The sequence below is a fragment of the Triticum aestivum genome, chromosome 4D (assembly GCF_018294505.1).
Source record: "Triticum aestivum cultivar Chinese Spring chromosome 4D, IWGSC CS RefSeq v2.1, whole genome shotgun sequence".
Lineage (NCBI taxonomy): Eukaryota > Viridiplantae > Streptophyta > Magnoliopsida > Poales > Poaceae > Triticum > Triticum aestivum.
The window spans coordinates 492,870,393-492,891,105 of record NC_057805.1 but is presented as its reverse complement, the minus strand read 5'-3'; the positions used below and the strand labels follow the sequence as shown (position 1 = coordinate 492,891,105).

The 20,713-nt window shown below is 43.4% G+C and overlaps 1 protein-coding gene and 1 long non-coding RNA gene across 2 annotated transcripts; both read left to right on the top strand.

Annotated features, from left to right (window-relative positions):
• The first annotated feature begins 13,686 nt into the window (after positions 1-13,686).
• LOC123100544 (uncharacterized) lies at positions 13,687-14,520 on the top strand. Its single transcript, XR_006448427.1, has 3 exons — positions 13,687-13,761; positions 13,868-13,926; positions 14,390-14,520. It is a non-coding gene; the product is annotated as an uncharacterized lncRNA (long non-coding RNA).
• An 808-nt stretch (positions 14,521-15,328) lies between these two features.
• Positions 15,329-19,187, top strand: LOC123100543 (uncharacterized). Its single transcript, XM_044522456.1, has 8 exons — positions 15,329-15,530; positions 16,366-16,463; positions 16,567-16,704; positions 16,812-16,931; positions 17,012-17,133; positions 17,213-17,488; positions 17,652-17,782; positions 18,872-19,187. Exons 1-8 carry the CDS (start codon positions 15,406-15,408, stop codon positions 19,008-19,010), a joined length of 1,149 nt encoding a protein of 382 aa, XP_044378391.1. The 5' UTR covers positions 15,329-15,405; the 3' UTR covers positions 19,011-19,187.
• Positions 19,188-20,713: the final 1,526 nt, after the last annotated feature.

Here is a 20,713-nt window from a genome sequence, read left to right as displayed (position 1 = left end):
TTACGTGGCTGCTATGGGTTTCTAGCAAGAACGTTTCTTACCTACGCAAAAGCCACAACGGTGATATGCCAATTGCTATTTACCCTTCATAAGGACCCTTTTCATCGAATCTGATCCAACTAAAGTGGGAGAGACAGACACCCGCTAGCCACCTTATGCATCAAGTGCATGTCAATCGGTGGAACCTGTCTCACGTAAGTGTACGTGTAAGGTCGGTCCGGGCCGCTTCATCCCACAATGCCGCCGAATCAAGATAAGACTAGTAACGGTAAGCAAATTGAACAAATCATCACCCACAACTACTTTGTGTTTTACTCGTGCATAGAATCTACGCATAGACCTAGCTCATGATGCCACTGTAGGGAACGTAGCAGAAATTCAAAATTTTCCTACGTGTCACCAAGATCAATCTAGGAGACTTCTAGCAACGAGAGGGAAAAGAGTGCATCTACATACCCTTGTAGATCGTGAGCGGAAGCGTTCAAGAGAACGGGGTTGATGGAGTCGTACTCGTCGTGATCCAAATCACCGATGATCCTAGCGCCGAACAGACGGCACCTCCGCGTTCAACACACGTACGGAGCGGGGACGTCTCCTCCTTCTTGATCCAGCAAGGGGGAGGAGAAGTTGATGGAGATCCAGCAGCACGACGGCGTGGTGGTGGAAGTAGCGGGATCCCGGCAGGGCTTCGCCAAGCGCAAGCGGGAGGAAGAGGTGTCACGGGAGGGAAGGAGGCGCCAGGGCTTTGGGGTGCTGCTCCCATGCGCCTCCCCACTATATATAGGGGTGGAGGGGGCTGGTTTGTTTCCCTCCAAGTCCATTGGGGCGTTGGCAAAGGTGGGGAAAAGAAATCCCATCATTTCCCTTCCCCACCGATTGTTATCCCCCCATTTTAGGGATCTTGATCTTATCCCTTCGGGATATGATCTTATTCCTTCTAAGGTGGGATCTTGGTGCGCCTTGACCAGGGGTGCGGGGCCTTGCCCCCACTACCCACGTTCATGTGGGTCCCCCCATGCAGGTGGGTCCCACTTCGGAACCTTCTAGAACCTTCCCGGTACAATACCGAAAAATCCCGAACATTTTCCGATGGCCAAAATAGGACTTCCCATATATAAATCTTTACCTCCGGACCATTCCGGAACTCCTCGTGACGTCCGGGATCTCATCCGGGACTCCGAACGACTTTTGGATTTCCGCATACTAATATCTCTACAACCCTAGCGTCACCGAACCTTAAGTGTATAGACCCTACGGGTTCGGGAGACATGCAGACATGACCGAGACGACTCTCCGGTCAATAACCAACAGCGGGATCTGGATACCCATGTTGGCTCCCACATGTTCCACGATGATCTCATCGGATGAACCACGATGTCGAGGATTCAATCAATCCCGTATACAATTCCCTTTGTCAATCGGTACGTTACTTGCCCGAGATTCGATCGTCGGTATCCCAATACCTTGTTCAATCTCGTTACCGGCAAGTCACTTTACTCGTACCGTAATGCATGATCCCGTGACCAAACACTTGGTCACATTGAGCTCATTATGATGATGCATTACCGAGTGGGCCCAGAGATACCTCTCCGTCATACGGAGTGACAAATCCCAGTCTCGATTCGTGCCAACCCAACAGACACTTTCGGAGATACCTGTAGTGCACCTTTATAGCCACCCAGTTACGTTGTGACGTTTGGTACACCCAAAGCATTCCTACGGTATCCGGGAGTTGCACAATCTCATGGTCTAAGGAAATGATACTTGACATTAGAAAAGCTCTAGCAAACGAACTACACGATCTTGTGCTATGCTTAGGATTGGGTCTTGTCCATCACATCATTCTCCTAATGATGTGATCCCGTTATCAATGACATCCAATGTCCATGGTCAGGAAACCATAACCATCTATTGATCAACGAGCTAGTCAACTAGAGGCTTACTAGGGACATGTTGTGGTCTATGTATTCACACATGTATTACGGTTTCCAGTTAATACAATTATAGCATGAACAACAAACAATTATCATGAACAAGGAAATACAATAATAACCATTTTATTATTGCTTCTAGGGCATATTTCCAACACCCTCGATGACCACGACCGAATAGCTACACCACAGAATTATCATCAGGAGTGCGTTACGAGGTATCACCCTCGGCACTCGATAGTAGCTCTGCAGAGTGGAGCAACAAAAGGGGCGTGATGCGATGTGAGGTGTAGGGCTCTGGTCGCCGATCACGTTGATCGAGTCATCGATGATGAAGCAGTGACAACAAGGACAAGATGGGGGTCACTGATGGATCACTAATTAACCTATACTAAGAAATTTAGGATAAGCGGGTAGGTAACAATAAGTAGGTTACAAAAGCAGGCTATGCATCAGAATAGGAGCAATCAATTACAGTAGCAAAATCTAATGCAAGCATGAGAGAATGGAATGGGCAATATCGAAATGATCAAAGGGGGGCTTGCCTGGAAGCTCCGCTGAAAGGGAAGAAGGGTCGTCGTCGACGTAGTCGATCACAGAGGCATCGACAATAAAAAAAATTATGTTTTTGGTTTCGGCTTCGGTTCGGTGTTCGGCTTGTCGGTTTTTATGCCCACCCCTAGGAATTTTCGGTATAGGTATAGATATTAGAATAGACCCAAAAACAACCATATAGGCCCAAAAGCATGCGGCCCACGATGGCCGAACGTGCCACGAGCCGGCCCATTGAACATATAAACCCTCCTATACTGCTAGGTATAACGAACCCCTCCACGTCGCCTCTAAAACGAAGCCCTCCACGTCGCCCCTAAATTGGTGCCACCGCCTGTAAATTTTAAACCCCGCTGAGGGCATTTTAGTCTTTTTACGTGCAGGGGTATAAATCGCAGTCGCTCCCCTGGAGAAACCCTCGCCGCCACCTCCCGTCCCACTTGCCTCCCCCTCCTCGTCGCCCTCCTCTATCTCTCTCGCTGACCCCTCTCTCCCCCCGTGCAAGCCAGCCCCGGATCTGGCGGAAGAGGAGAGATGCAGGCGCCTCCCGTCCCACTCGCCTCCCCCTCCTCGTCGCCCTCCTCTCTCTCTCTCTCTCGCTAACCCCTCTCTCCCCCCGTGCAAGCCAGCCCCGGATTTGGAGGGAGAGGAGAGATGCGGGATCTGTAGGAGGAAGAGGAGATCCGGGCGTCTCGACGGTGGATCGACCGATGCCAGATCGGGCCGAGGTCGCCGCCGTGGGAGGAGCAGGAAAGGGTGAGGCCTGGGCTCCACCAGCAGCGCACGCTCTTTAGGCTGGTGCTAGGCTGCATCTTTTCCTGCCCCCGTCCTGGTGCCTCCTCCTGCCTGCGTAAATGGCAAGCAGAGGGCGTGAGTACCAGGTGAGATCTTCCTCCACACTGTTCCTCCATCCTGCAAGTGTGATTTCTTTCGTTTTCTATGAATATCATTCACATCTATTTATTTTTCGTTCCTCTCCCATCTTAATTTCTGATTTGATTCCAGAGTTTGGATGTGGATGTTACTTCAAGGAGGAAGTTGGTTACAATTTTCATTTGTATGATGCAGCAGGCACAAACTAATTTACATGTAAGTTTTCTTTCAATGATTGGTGAGTTACAGGTCAACCCTGTCTCACCTCACTAAATCTGGAACTCATGCTTTTTTCCTTGCTTGATATTAATTCTCGATATTCTTGGCACATCCTTACAGGGATATCATGTGCAATGTATGAGTTGCTTTGCTTCGGTTGAAGATATATGTGTGCATGTAGATATAATCTTACATGCGTTTTCAGTATGATATGAGCACTCTTTTGTTCTCTAGGTGTACATAGGTTGCAAGAATGAAAAGGCTTTGGGGATTATTGTAGAGTTTTGATTCACATGGATGCTCTATTCACGACTAATCTTTCTTTATTTGCAGAATTTGTTGGTGTTGCGGTCTCTCCCCATCTTAACATTGTCTTCCACTGCAAGGAGGGGAAATTTGTGTATATCACACCTATCAGCTACATCCCATGGAGATGAATTTTGTGTCAAGCATTGTCATTGGAGAAGCTTTCACAGGCATGGCCCTTCTTTCAGTCATAAGATTTACAGATATACTGATTCTAAAAGATTTGATTCACATGTTAGTTCTAATGGAGCGACACGTATTGTGTTTGTGGTCTTCCAGTTTGCCTTTCTTCCATGCATCTGAAGGACTCATACTTCCATTTCCTCTTGCGAATTCATCCATCCATTCCTCTCCTTGCAGCTTTAAATTTGTGAAATCCAACGTATTTAGTTAAGAGAACATTTGCCACATAATTATGCTAATATTCTATGAATAATTGCACTTTTGCGGCTGTGCTAATACTAATAGATGACTCTTAGCGACCCTGCGCATTCTCTAATTTTCCGTCCATGAAAGTTTATTAAATGCATGCAGTGCTTTAGCCTAATTTGCAAGAGGAACAACATGAAATTCCTATTTCCCATAAGTGAAGAAAATCTATAACACTGATTGTTATAGTTGGTGGTCCGGTGATTACAGTTTATTTCTCTAATTTGATGTAGGAAATGTATTGTAAATTTCATGTGAGTTGGGGCTTTTGATTGGACCTTGTGGTGGTTGGATCTGCTGACAGATAGGGAGAAGCATGATATGTTGCTACTGTTGCACCTTGTTGGGGAACGTAGCAATAATTCAAAATTTTCCTACGTGTCACCAAGATCAATCTAGGAGATGCTAGCAACGAGAGACAGGGAGTGCATCTTCATACCCTTGAAGATCGCTAAGCGGAAGTGTTACAAGAACGCGGTTGATGGAGTCGTACTCGCAGCGATTCAAATCGCGGAAGATCCGATATAGCGCGCTGAACGGATGGCGCCTCCGCGTTCAACACACGTACAGCCCGGGGACGTCTCCTCCTTCTTGATCCAGCAAGGGGAAAGGAGAAGTTGAGGGAGAACTCCAGCAGCACGACGGCATGGTGGCAATGGAGCTCGTGGTTCTCCGGCAGAGCTTCGCTAAGCACTACGGAGGAGGAGGAGGAGTTGGAGGAGGAGAGGGCTGCGCCAGGGAAGAGGTGCGGCTGCCCGCCCACCCCTCCACTATATATAGGGGCAAGGGGAGAGGGGGAGGCGCCCTAGGGTTTCCCCTAGGGGGCGGCGGCCAAGCAGATTGGATCTCCCTAGGGAAAATCCTAGGGAGGCTTGGCCCCCAAGCCAAGCAGGTGGAAGCTTGCCTCCCAAGCCAGGTGGAGGCGCCCCACCTCCCCAAGTAACGTGGGAAAGGGTGTGGGGGCGCACCACCCCTTAGTGGTCTGGTTTGCCCCTTCCCCTTTGGCCCATGAGGCCCTCCAACACTTGCCGGGGCTCCCGAAACACCTTTCGGTCATGCTGGCCATAGCCTGGTACCCCCGGAACACTTCCGGACTCCAATACCCTTCGTCCAATATATCGATCTTCACCGCCGGACCATTCCGGAACTCCTCGTGATGTCCGGGATCTCATCCGAGACTCCGACCAACCTTCGGTAACCACATACTATTTCCCATAACCACTCTAGCGTCACCGAACCTTAAGTGTGTAGACCCAATGGGTTCGGAAACAATGCAGACATGACCGAGACACCTCTCCGGCCAATAACCAATAGCGGGATCTGGATACCCATATTGGCTCCCACATGTTCCACGATGATCTCATCGGATGAACCACGATGTCGGGGATTCAATCAATCCCGTATTCAATTCCCTTTGTCAATCGGTATGTTACTTGCCCGAGATTCGATCGTCGGTATCCCAATACCTCGTTCAATCTCGTTACCGGCAAGTCACTTTACTCGTTCCGTAATGCATGATCCCGTGGCTAACTCATTAGTCACATTGAGCTCATTATGATGATGCATTACCGAGTGGGCCCAGAGATACCTCTCCGTCATACGGAGTGACAAATCCCAGTCTCAATTCGTGCCAACCCAACAGACACTTTCGGAGATACCTGTAGTGCACCTTTATAGCCACCCAGTTACGTTGTGACGTTCGGTACACCCAAAGCATTCCTACAGTATCCGGGAGTTGCACAATCTCATGGTCTAAGGAAACGATACTTGACATTAGAAAAGCTCTTAGCAAACGAACTACACGATCTTGTGCTATGCTTAGGATTGGGTCTTGTCCATCACATCATTCTCCTAATGATGTGATCCCGTTATCAATGACATCCAATGTCCATGGTCAGGAAACCATAACCATCTATTGATCAACGAGCTAGTCAACTAGAGGCTTACTAGGGACATGTTGTGGTCTATGTATTCACACATGTATTACGGTTTCCAGTTAATACAATTATAGCATGAACAATAGACAATTATCATGAACAAGGAAATACAATAATAACCATTTTATTATTGCCTCTAGGGCATATTTCCAACAGTCTCCCACTTGCACTAGAGTCAATAATCTAGTTCACATCACTATGTGATTGTAATGAATCCAACACCCATGGGGTTTGTTCATATCTCGCTTGTGAGAGAGGTTACTAGTCAACGGGTGTGAACCTTTCAGATCCGTGTGTGCTTTACAAATCTCTATGTCATCTTGTAGATGCAGCTACCACGCGCTACTTGGAGCTATTCCAAATAACTGCTCTACTATACGAATCCGGTTTACTACTCAGAGTCATCCGGATAGTGTCAAAGTTTGCATCGACGCAACCCTTTACGACGAACTCTTTCACCACCTCCATAATCGAGAAAATTCCTTAGTCCACTAGTTACTAAGGACAAGTTCGACCGCTATCATGTGATCCATTCCTGGATCACTCTTGTACCCCTTGACTGACTCATGGCAAGGTACACTTCAGGTGCGGTACACAGCATAGCATACTGTAGAGCCTACGTCTAAAGCATAGGGAACGACCTTCGTCCTTTCTCTCTCTTCTGCCGTGGTCAGGTCTTGAGTCTTACTCAATACTCACACCTTGTAACACAACCAAGAACTCCTTCTTTGCTGATCTATTTTGAACTCCTTCAAAATCTTGTCACGGTATGTATTCATTTGAAAGTACTATTAAGCGTTTTTGATCTATCCTTATAGATCTTGATGCTCAATGTTCAAGTAGCTTAATCCAGGTTTTCCATTGAAAAACACTTTTCAAATAACCCTATATGCTTTCCAGAAATTCTACATCATTTCTGATCAACAATATGTCAACAACATATACTCATCAGAAATTCTATAGTGCTCCCGCTCACTTCTTTGGAAATACAAGTTTCTCATAAACTTTGTAAAAACCCAAAATCTTTGATCATCTCATCAAAGCGTACATTCCAACTCCGAGATGCTTACTCCAATCCTTAGAAGGATTGCTGGAGCTTTGCATACTTGTTAGCATCTTTCAGGATTGACAAAATCTTCTGGTTGTGTCACATACAACCTTTCCTCAAGAAAATCATCGAGGAAACAATGTTTTTGACATCCTATCTGCAAGATTTAATAAATAATGCAGTAACTGCTAATATAATTCCAACAGACTCTTAGAATCGCTACGAGTGAGAAAATCTCATCGTAGTCAACTCCTTGAACTTGTCAGAAAACATCTTAACGACAAGTCGAGCTTTCTTAATGGTGACACTTACCATCATTGTCCGTCTTCCTTTTAAAATCCATCTGCACCCAACAGCCTTACGACCATCAAGTAGTTCTTCCAAAGTCTACACTTTGTTTTTATACAAGGATCCTCTCTCGGATTTTATGGCCTCAAACCATTCGTCGGAATCTGGGCCCACCATCGTTTCTCCATAGCTCGTAGGTTCATTGTTGTCTAGCAACATGACTTCCAAGACAGGATTACGTACCACTCTGAAGTAGCATGCATCCTTGTCGTCCTACGAGATTTGGTAGTGACTTGATCCGAAGTTTCATGATCACTATCATAAGCTTCCACTTCAATTGGTGTAGGTGCCACAGGAACAACTTCCTGTGCCCTGCTACACACTAGTTGAAGTCATGGTTCAATAACCTCATCAAGTCTCCACCATCCTCCCACTCAATTCTTTCGAGAGAAACTTTTCCTCGAGAAAGGACCTGTTTCTAGAAACAATCACTTTGCTTCCAGATCTGAAATAGGAGGTATACCCAACTGTTTTGGGTATTCTATGAAGATGCATTTATCCGCTTTGGGTTCGAGCTTACCAGCCTGAAACTTTTCCACATAAGCGTCGCAGCCCCAAACTTTTAAGAAACGACAGCTTAGGTTTCCCTAAACCATAGTTCATACGGTGTCGTCTCAACGGAATTGCGTGGTGCCCTATTTAAAGTGAATGCGGTTATCTCTAATGCCTAACCCATAAACGATAGTGTAATTCGATAAGAGACATCATGGTATGCACCATATCCAATAGGGTGCAGTTATGATGTTCGGACACACCATCACACTATGGTGTTCCAGGCGGTATTAGTCGTGAAACAATTTCCACAATTTCTTAATTGTGTGCCAAACTCGTAACTCAGATATTCATCTCTATGATCATATCACAGACATTTTATCCTCTTGTCACGACGATCTTCAACTTCACTCTGAAATTACTTGAACCTCTCAATAATTCAGACTTGTGTTTCATGAAGTAAATATTCTTTGCATCTACTCAAATCATCTGTGAAGTAAGAACATAACGATATCCACTGCGTGCCTCAGCACGCATTGGACTTCACACATCAAATGTATTACTTCCAACAAGTTGCTCTCTTGTTCCATCTTACTGAAAACGAGGCCTTTCAGTCATCTTGCCCATGTGGTATGATTTGCATGTCTCAAGTGATTCAAAATCAAGTGAGTCCAAACGATCCATCTGTATGGACTTTCTTCATGCATATATACTAATAGACATGGTTTGCATGTCTCAATCTTTTCAAAAATGAGTGAGTCCAAAGATCCATCAACATGGAGCTTCTTCATGCGTTTTATACCAATATGACTCAAGTGGCAGTGCCACAAGTATGTGATACTATCATTACTATCTTATATCTTTTGGCATGAACATGTGTATCACTACGATCGAGATTCAATAAACCATTCATTTTAGGTGCAAGACCATTGAAGGTATTATTCAAATAGACAGTGTAACCATTATTCTCCTTAAATGAATAACCGTATTGCGATAAACATAATCCAATCATGTCTATGCTCAACGCAAACACCAAATAACAATTATTTAGGTTTAACACCAATCTCGACGGTAGAGGGAGCATGCGATGCTTGATCACATCAACCTTGGAAACACTTCCAACACATATCGTCAGCTCACCTTTAGCTAGTCTCCGTTTATTCTGTAGCCTTTTATTTCGAGTTACCAACACTTAGCAACCGAACCGGTATCTAATACCATGGTGCTACTAGGAGTACTAGTAAAGTACACAAATAATATAATGTATATCCAATATACTTCTGTCGACCTTGCCTACCTTCTCATCTACCAAGTATCTAGGGTAGTTCTGCTTCAGTGACCGTTCCCCTCATTACAGAAGCACTTAGTCTCGGGTTTGGGTTCAACCTTGGGTTTCTTCACTAGAGCGGCAACTGATTTGCCGTTTCATGAAGTATCCCTTCTTTCCCTTGCCCTTCTTGAAACTAGTGGTTTTACTAACCATCAACAATTGATGCTCCTACTTGATTTCTACTTTCGCGGTGTCAAACATCGCGAGTTGCTCAAGGATCATCATGTCTATCCCTGATATGTTATAGTTCATCACGAAGCTCTAATAGCTTGGTGGCAGTGACTATGGAGAACCATCACTGTCTCATCTGGAAGATTAACTCCCACTCAATTCAAGCGATTGTAGTACTTAGACAATTTGAGCACATGCTCAACGAGTGAGCTTTTCTCCCTTAGTTTGCAGGCTTAAGAAACTTGTCAGAGGTCTCATACCTCTTGACGTGGGCACTAGTCTGAAATCCCAATTTCAGTCTTTGGAACATCTCATATGTTCTGTGATGTTTCAAAAACACCTTTGGCGCCTCAATTCTAAACCGTTAGCATTACGCACTGAACTATCACGTAGACATCAAAACGTGTATGTCAGATGTTTCGCAACATCCACAAACAACGCTCGAGGTTCAGCACACCGAGCGGTGCATTAAGGACATAAGCCTTCTGTGCAGTAATGAGGACAATCCTCAGTTTACGGACCCAGTCCGCATAATTGCTACTATCAACTTTCAACTACATTTTCTCTAGGAACATATCTTAAACAGTAGAACTAAAGCGTAAGCTACGACATAATTTGCAAAGACCTTTTGACTATGTTCATGATAATTAAGTTCATCTGATTATTTAATGAACTCCCACTTAGATAGACATCCCTCTAGTCATCTAAGTGATACATGATCCGAGTCAACTAGGCCGTGTCCGATCATCACGTGAGACGGACTAGTCATCATCGGTGAACATCTCCATGTTGATCGTATCTACTATACGACTCATGTTTGACCTTTCGGTCTCTTGTGTTCCGAGGCCATGTCTGTACATGCTAGGCTCATCAAGTCAACCTAAGTGTTTCGCATGTGTAAATCTGGCTTACACCCGTTGTATGCGAACGTTAGAATCTATCACACCCGATCATCACGTGGTGCTTCGAAACAACGAACCTTCGCAACGGTGCACAGTTAGGGGGAACACATCTCTTGAAATTTTAGTGAGGGATCATCTTATTTATGCTACCGTCGTTCTAAGCAAATAAGATGTAAACATGACAGACATCACATGCAAATCATAAAGTGACATGATATGGCCAATATCATCTTGCGCCTTTGATCTCCATCTTCGAGGCGCGGCATGATCACCTTCGTCACCGGCATGACACCATGATCTCCATAATCGCAGCGATTCAAATCGCGGAAGATCCGATCTAGCGCCGAACGGACGGCGCCTCCGCGTTCAACACACGTACAACCCGGGGACGTCTCCTCCTTCTTGATCCAGCAAGGGGAAAGGAGAAGTTGAGGGAGAACTCCAGCAGCACGATGGCATGGTGGCAATGGAGCTCGTGGTTCTCCGGCAGAGCTTCGCTAAGCACTACGGAGGAGGAGGAGTTGGAGGAGGAGAGGGCTACGCCAGGGAAGAGGTGCGGCTGCCCTCCCACCCCTCCACTATATATAGGGGCAAGGGGAGAGGGGGAGGCGCCCTAGGGTTTCCCCTAGGGGGCGGTGGCCAAGCAGATTGGATCTCCCTAGGGAAAATCCTAGGGAGGCTTGCCCCCCAAGCCAAGCATGTGGAAGCTCGCCTCCCAAGCCAGGTGGAGGCGCCCCACCTCCCCAAGTAACGTGGGAAAGGGTGTGGGGGCGCACCACCCCTTAGTGGTCTAGTTTGCCCCTTCCCCTTTGGCCCATGAGGCCCTCCAACACTTGCCGGGGCTCCCGAAACACCTTTCGGTCATGCTGGCCATAGCCTGGTACCCCCGGAACACTTCCGGACTCCAATACCCTTCGTCCAATATATCGATCTTCACCACCGGACCATTCCGGAACTCCTCGTGATGTCCGGGATCTCATCCGGGACTCCGAACAACCTTCGGTAACCACATACTATTTCCCATAACAACTCTAGCGTCACCGAACCTTAAGTGTGTAGACCCTACGGGTTCGGGAACAATGCAGACATGACCGAGACACCTCTCCGGCCAATAACCAATAGCGGGATCTGGATACCCATATTGGCTCCCACATGTTCCACGATGATCTCATCGGATGAACCACGATGTCGGGGATTCAATCAATCCCGTATTCAATTCCCTTTGTCAATCGGTATGTTACTTGCCCGAGATTCGATCGTCGGTATCCCAATACCTCGTTCAATCTCGTTACCGGCAAGTCACTTTACTCGTTTCGTAACGCATGATCCCGTGGCTAATTAGTCACATTGAGCTCATTATGATGATGCATTACCGAGTGGGCCCAGAGATACCTCTCCGTCATACGGAGTGACAAATCCCAGTCTCGATTCGTGCCAACCCAACAGACACTTTCGGAGATACCTGTAGTGCACCTTTATAGCCACCCAGTTACGTTGTGATGTTTGGTACACCCAAAGCATTCCTACGGTATCCGGGAGTTGCACAATCTCATGGTCTAAGGAAACGATACTTGACATTAGAAAAGCTCTTAGCAAACGAACTACACGATCTTGTGCTATGCTTAGGATTGGGTCTTGTCCATCACATCATTCTCCTAATGATGTGATCCCGTTATCAATGACATCCAATGTCCATGGTCAGGAAACCATAACCATCTATTGATCAACGAGCTAGTCAACTAGAGGCTTACTAGGGACATGTTGTGGTCTATGTATTCACACATGTATTACGGTTTCCAGTTAATACAATTATAGCATAAACAATAGACAATTATCATGAACAAGGAAATACAATAATAACCATTTTATTATTGCCTCTAGGGCATATTTCCAACACACCTATTATTTGATTTCTCTCAATTTGCAAGAGGAACAACATGAAATTCCTATTTCACATAAGTGAAGAAAATCTATAACACTGATTGTTATAGTTGGTGGTCCGGTGATTCCAGTTTATTTCTCTAATTTGATGTAGGAAATGGATTGTAAATTGCAAGTGAGTTGGGGCTTCTGATTGGACCTTGTGGTGGTTGGATCTGCTGACAGATAGGGAGAAGCATGATAGGTTGCTACTGCTGCACCTATTATTTGATTTCTCTCAATGTTTCAATCAGTTTATCTAAAGCATGATTTTAATATGCAATTTTATCAGTCCGAGATTACCTGAATGATTCGTGGAAATTAGAATGTGGGGATCTCAAAGAATGTTTCACAAGAAAAACAAATATTGGCCATTTCCAAACTTGCTTGGTGGTCGAGGTACTATAGAGGACATCAGTAGAATGAAAGCAAGAGCAACCCGACAACATTATTGATAGTCAACTTCCATTATCAGCAGCTTCACACGTGTATGTATTCTTTTGTTCATTTTCATCTTTGTGGTATTTTCTTACTTCCCCTTGTTGGGATTCTTGACAGATCAAGAATTGTTGATGCAGGTATATCTTTCTTTTGGAAATGGAAGTTGTTGTTTCTTCCCAGGTGAGCTGAGGTGATAACTGAACTCTCTTCTTGCACTAGCAATCCATCTATTTTGATTTCATGATCATGGTTCTCCCGTCATGCTCTTATGATTTTATACATGCCAACAAGCATCCACGCGATTTGTTCTTTACTTCTGCACATATTACCATGTTTTCCCACAAAAATACACACGCCGCGACAAGCCGCGGCAATCATGTTCTCAAGTTTTAAAGCGTATAAGATAAGAGCATGTATCTTAGTTATTTTGGCACTGCCATCCTTTACATTATAGGGTGTCTACATATGCAAATTTGCAAGTTAAATTTACCACACCTTTGAAACCTGCAGTTGTTTACTATTCTCTTAAATCTTTAAACTATGTGCTCCATTCCTTTAATTTCAGAACTAGGAAGGTGCGGATAATAAGAGTTGTTGACAGAGGCAACCTGCACATGCATAAACAGTGGCTATGGTGGCTCAAAGGGAAGCCACGGCTGCTCCATGGAAACACGCAACTTAGTGATGTACTTTTTGTTTCTAGATTTTGTTCACTCATTAAATTTTAAGCAAGAAAATCCACTACCCTGCAAAAAGTTCTTCCAACAAATATTTTTGTGTGTGCAGCTCAGATCAATCTTCCTATTCATTCATTGCACGCTGTTATTCTGCAGGACCGGCGAAGTGCAAGGTCATGTACAAGGTGGGGGTTGATTGTCCCAGTTTTCTCTTTTGGTGTCTTGATTCTGTTTCTTCCTGGTTTTGCACAAGTTTCACTTATGAAATTGATTTTCTTGCCAACTTTTCAGGGATAAGCTGGTCAATGAAGGAAATTCTAAAAGAAAGCGACTACAAGCAACATTTGAAGGTACAGGTTGTATTATGTTACTTCAGAAATTAATATCATGGTCTGTTATTGAGAATCACGAGTTTCTTGACAATGAGACTCATTACATTTTCTTTTCATAAAAAAATCCTTGGAAGAGATTGTAAAGTTTAACGAGCATGTCCCTTTTACATCTCTTTACAGTGTGTTTTCTTTTGGTTTCACAACATTTTAAGTTTTATATTTTTTACAGGCTGTGTATAGTGTAGGAGGTATTGATGATGAAATATGAATGTCCCTTGTTCTTGTCTGCTCCTGATCACAGTAGACTTGTGTGATGTGCTCTAGATCCTTTCTCTTTTTTCATTAAATGATTATGTGACTGAGGAGAGCATGTTCTTAATTAGGTTGCCATTGTGAAACTTGTTTTCGGTTTTTTATTGTATAATACAGAGCTTCCAAATGGTTTAATCCTAGATATAAGTTACCAATTTTTGGTGTGTAGTGAGCTGGGAGCCGGGGTCATCCTTCTCACCACCAGTCGAACATACTACTTCAGCCACCATGTTGAGCGATATAAAAGTGTTCTCTATTTCAGAGAGCAACAACACGAGATTGTGCCCCCTCTTGCTCCATGTGCATGTTGCTGTAATTAGTATCACTAGATTAAATCATGGACCATGTCTCTGTTTCATACCACCTCCGTTCATAAATAGATAGCTTCCTAGAGATTGTGCGGTCCTAAGGCCATCCACACTATTGCCCGTTAAAGCGTATTGAGTGCATCAAGCCTAATTTTCTATTGGACAGATTTTGTTATGTAATCTATTAGTGTTAGAACAATACAAATTTTCCTATTTTGCAGAAACTAACTTAGTGCTTCCTTCTTTCGAGTTTGAAATTCAGCAATTCTTTTCCTTAATCGCAAACTGAATTGTTCGTCGTTGCTATTTGGTTTCCCTTCTGTCTGGCATATTGATGATTTGATCCGCATTCAAGAAAGAAATATTCCATGCAAGCCTCCAGCCTAAGTAAAGAAATTTATTTGCTTGCCATTTGAATAAAAAAATTGAGCACGACATTACAAATGAGAAAAAAATATTTTTATGCAGATCCACGATACTTCGCAAAAGAGTATACATCAACATTGTCTGCTAGAAAAAAAACAAAGTAGTCTCTTTTAGTTCTTGCTTCAAATTTGTCTCGCGCGACAGGTCATCTAGTATACTAAAAGGGCACGACACAACCCTTAAGTAAGTAAATGCAACCCTTAAGTAAGTAAATGTGCCGGCCTCCCCTAAAAAACCGAAAGTAAATGTGCCGGCCATGCCGTGCCAGGCAAGTTTAGACTTGGGCCGGGCCGGGCCGGCCAGGTGCAGGTGCGGGTCTTCGAGCATCTTTAGAGAGAGAGAGAGAGATCACTCACCCCCCACCCCCCTCCCCCTCCGCCGCCGCCGCCTCCGCCTCCGCCTCGATTTCGACTCCTTTCCTCTCCACTGCCCCTTCTTATACGGGACGTTCATGAGGCGCCCCCGCCCGGATCCAGCCCCCCGCCGTTCTTCTACCAGTGCTGCTGATGGCGCCCACGCCGCACTCCCGTGCCGCCCGATGCCCGCTGCCACCGGTGGTCAACCAGCCGGAGGAAGGTAACCCCTACCCCCAAACTCTATATTTCCTAACCCTAAAAGCCTTACTACAGCAAGTTTGAAGTCTTTGATCAAAATATGTTCAGTGCTTAGTACAAGAGAAGAGGGGATTCAAAAAGGAAAAAACATGACAGGCAACAACAAAAATCTGTTTTCTTAACAAAAATCTTAGTACATCAAGTGATTTGATTAGTGTCATTGAATTTTTTCAAAAGTACAAGTCTCTGATCAAAATATGCACAGTACTGACAAGAGAAGAGGAGATTAAAAAATTATAGGAAAAAACAGGACACGCAACAGCAGGTCAACAGAAAAATCAGTCATTAGAGCTGATGTTTTAGCTGTAAAAGGAGTATGAAAGCTGCTATGGTCACTGCTAGCTTTTCACTCACTCCCCCACTGCTACTTTCACCACCCCCACACTGCCTGCAGCACCTGCACGCCTTGCCATGGCGGTTCCTTGCTTTTGGCAGAAAGCTAGCCCATCAAGGCTAGGTGGGCTATTTCTGTTTGGGCAAAGGATGCAAGCAGCCCCTTAGATTTTTGTATTATCTTAATGCCTTATCGCTAGCAAATCTGTTTTCTTGCTGTCATCTCAGCTAGTTTCTCACTCTCTTTTTAGGTTAGTTGAGGTGTTTGATGTCACTAGGTGTCTTTCTCTGTACACGGCTTTCATTATTGATTCATCAGTTTTGGGCTTTTGCTGTGAAGTTACTTGTATTTTAAGATACCAGGCTAGCTTATATATTATAATTTATTATAATGTCAATGTCAATATAGTGTCCAGTATAATGGTTTTTACAAGTTGTAAATGACATTGTTTCATCGACTCCAGGGTTGGGAAGATGCAGAAAAGCATGCGCAAGCGAAGAGGCAAGCACATAGGTTGCTTTAACAAAAAGCAAAATGCTAGCAGAACAAAACTTATGCAACGTGAGTCTTCATACTTCTATTGCCCCTGCAAGTATTTTTACACAGCCAAACTGTTGTAGCACTCACAATTGTTTACCTGTACCATGTTTCTTTAATTAACTAGGACCTATCCATCCAGATATTACATTTGAAGATGGATTTGGTAACTTGGTTAAATCCTGTCAAAGTTCCTCGAGTGAACGCACCAAACAGATTGAGTCAGAACTATCAGAAAGTTTTGTCTCCCTTGCTTCATTCGTTGGTAATTAATATTATCATATGCCCATTATTTTCCATTAATTTTCTGAGTACCCCTTCATTGTTGCAACCACTTAATTTTCAACTGACATGTCGTGTTTCTTTAAACAGATGGTACGCATGTGATTAACTCTTTTGAAGAGGAATTTGAGGATAATACCTGGAGCACACTCAGTGAAAATGTTGCTTTAACTATGTCTGAATGTGTTGTCTCACTTGCTTCATTCAATGGTGATTTTTGTTCGTCGTATTCTCGCTTTTATTTTTCCTTATTTCCCCGATTATTATTGACCAAATTATGATGTGTGCAGGAAATTCAAGGTGTTTTGCTTGCACAGGCGTATATATAAACTGTAATCCCGTGAGAATCCTTACTACAGCAAGTTTGGTTAAAACTTCTGGCGATGGAAACAAGATTGATGATAACTTGCGGGTTGGTATTGGCAATGCGCATCATTGTTTGTGCCTTTTGTTTGTCCGTTTATGACACTGGTTTAACCTTATCATTGCAGATTGAAGTGCACCTTAATAATAAACAACATGTCACGGGGACATTGAAACATTATGATCTACGCTATAATGTTGCAGTTGTTGAGATCATGGGTTCCTACAGTTCTTGTGCAGTGGATGTGGAAGAGCGTATTTCTTTCACCCCTAATATTGAGGTTTTAGCTGTAGGGCGTCTCTTTGAACGTCCAAAATTAATGGCCTCAAGAGGGGTGTTAATTGACAGAGAAAGCAAACTTGCTTGCGAAGAGCTTGGGATTTCCACTTGTAAAATCACCAAGGTATATGTATATTTTGCCTGCTTGTATGTTTCGCATGTTGCAAAACAATTATTTGTATTAGAAATATGATCAATGCATCATTGAATTTGTGTATTAATTACGCATTACCATTTTTTTGCATCCCCTTTTTCTGGTGTCACTTATGTTTTTCTTTGTTCTATAGGCTGGGATTGGAGGGCCTCTTATTGATGCTTGTGGGAATTTGATTGGCATGAATTTCTTCCATGATGAAGAAACTCCATACCTACCGAGGGAAAAAATTCAGGAAGTCTTGGGATATTTTGATGAACAATGGTATGTCTTAACATTTTTTGTAATGGTATAATGTTGAGATTTGAGGAAGCTCTTTTTGATGCCCTGAGATTTACATGTTGTACATGGTTTCTGTTCCAACAACATGCACAGTCTTCACAATTTTCCACGCTCTTTACCATCCCAAGATTCCCAACATTAAGTAGGCATATCTTGCTTGGATATATAGTAGCCCGAAGGTTCAAGTTCTGATCTGCAGCTTACTGAGGCTATGATTCCATGGGCTTATCAATGTTTCTACTCCTATTGGCCTCCTATGTAGGAACTTGAGAACGCAAGAATAGGTAAGAACATGGAATCAGATGCCATGGTTAGTGAAATCCTATGAATCAGATGCTAGAAATCCTACAGGATTAAGTAGTCAAGAATTGATCAATTGAGATATTTGAGTGATCTATGGAACAAGTCTAGGAAATTTAAGGCCTCTTTTGGTTTAGAGGAATTTTGTAAGAATTCTAAAGGGTAGGAATTTTGTAGGGATTTTTTTTCCTTTGGAGCCCTTTACTTTGTAAGAATAGGTTCCTATTCCTATGTAGGATAGGAATCAGTACTTCACATTTTCAAAGGAAAGAAAACATTACTCTAGACCCAATGAAAATTTTCCTATCCTAGTGACATCTTTCCATAGGAACTGAGATACATGTCATCTCACTTATGATAGTTTTCCTATTCCTATGATATTTCCTACCCTATGAACCAAATGAGGCCTAAACGATGATTAAAGTAGAGGGACCAAGGGGGAGTAATGTTGATAAGGAATTGAAGGAACAATATCTGAAATTTTAGAGCTCATTCCGAAAATCCATAGTGCTTAATTTGAAAATCCCATAAGGTTTTCTATGATACTTTTGTTAATGCTATATGTTCCCACAGGCCTAGAGTTGTGAGCTTAAAACCAAGACAACGTTTTTTTTCCCTCAAAAAGAAAAAACTTCCTACTCTACAGTATGGTTTGTTCGGAGACGTGTACTTTTTTGTGATAACATTAAGACCCCATTAAGTTGACCCCTCGTTGATTAATCTGATTCAGTTATTGATATTAACATTATTTTTTTCTTTTTGATTTTGTAGCATGTCGAATGACAGTTGGTCTGAACCAAGAGATCGTTATTATATACCAGCTTTCTACTCTATACCGTATGGTTTGTTCGGAGATGAGTACTTTGATAACAAAAAGGATGCATATTCTCCGTCTCCGGTTTTGTGTTGAGACTATTTGTTGGTTGTTGTCGCTCCACTCTATGAAGTATGGACCCGCTTGTTTTTTCTTTTTGCTTGTTAGTCCTTGTGAAGTCGAGACTGCTACATATTCTGAGGCATTTGCACTTAATTGTAGCCTATGTGCTTAAAGAATCCTAAGCTAAATCCTTGTTTAGTTATGTGTTCATTTCTGCCATCCCCATTGTATCTCAGATACACATTGTTGTCTCATACTACAAACAAAATAGTCAGCACAGAAAAGTGCTTGGAGTAAAATTTAGGGCAGCAAAAAGTGATTTCTTTTTGGCACCAAAAAATTGTACATCTTCAACAGCTGCCCTAAAGTAAATTTCTTTGGAAAATGATTAAAAACAACCTACTGATCTTTTCCTCTCCAACCTCACGTGGCTCACGTCAGGCTTCCTACCACTCCCCCAACCTTATCTTCTCTCGGAAGCTACTCCTCCACCGATAATTCAATCTGGAGAGAGCGGCGATTTGGTGCCTGGACTCAGAGGACATGAACAGTACCATGATTTGAAAGGGGGAAAAGTTCAATTTTTTTTTGTGGTGTAGGGCAGCTGTTTTTTAGTCCCAAAAGCCTAAAAACGGTTAGGCCCTAAAATAGGGTGTTATTAGAGATGCTCTAAAGGGCGAAGCTAATGGAGAATAAAACTGTTTTCCTTTCTTTTGGACCATTTCTTTGTTTGTGTGAGAGAATCTTGCACCCTATTTGCAATCAATGCAGATTAATACTGAAAGTACCCTTGTGCACCCGAGCTCAGATGCACCCTCGTAAACAGTAAAATAAAAAAATAGTTAAAAATTAAGAAAGTCTGAAACTTTTTGGAGACAAACTTTGACGAATTCTGAATATGCATGCTAAATTTCATGAAGAAACAACATTCCGAAAATGCTTCCATAAAAAAACAAAATTGACACTCCAAAAAGTCTCTTTCTCAGATCATCAAGTTTTTTTTACGGTACCATTTTTTGGAATGTTTCTTAGCACGCATGTTCAGAACTCCTCAAAGTTTGTCTTCAAAAATTTCAGTTGTTTTTTATTGTTCACGAGGGTGCATATGAAGTCGGGTGCAGAAACTTCATGTTCGTATGTGTCAGCATTATGGGCTATGGCTATTCATGAGTGACACATTACTGGAGGTCTGGTGACCTAATTAATCACAAGTGCCATAAAAATGAGTGTTGTGCCTGCATCGATACATGTCTGCAAGCACTGCAATGAACACACTGGCTACCAAAAACCATCGAATCGGGAACATTGAACTCCATGACCCCCTTGAGGCTTGAGCACCCCGATCCAGAACTCTCCCCCAAAAAAGTCTGACATGCTAATGTATGAAGAGGGTGAAGAGACGTCAGCTCATTCGGTAATACCCAAATAAACAAAAGACGCGAGATCAAATAGTGTCGAGATGATAACCCGCGAGTCCCCGTTTCTGCTGAAGCCATCTCCCTCTTGTTCTTTTGCTTTTCCACTGGCCACAGCTTGAAGACGGGCTACGGTGCGTCAGTGGCTGCGGGCGCACTGTGAGCTGTGTGTGCTGTCTTTTTACAAGGAACCCCTGCACTTTAACTAAATGTCGCAGAAAACCCCTAGAAGTGTATATCCCTCTGATGCTAATTCCCCTAATTCCCAAATCGTGAAATGAAATCCCTAACTCTATCCACACGACGGCAGTGGCGGCGGTG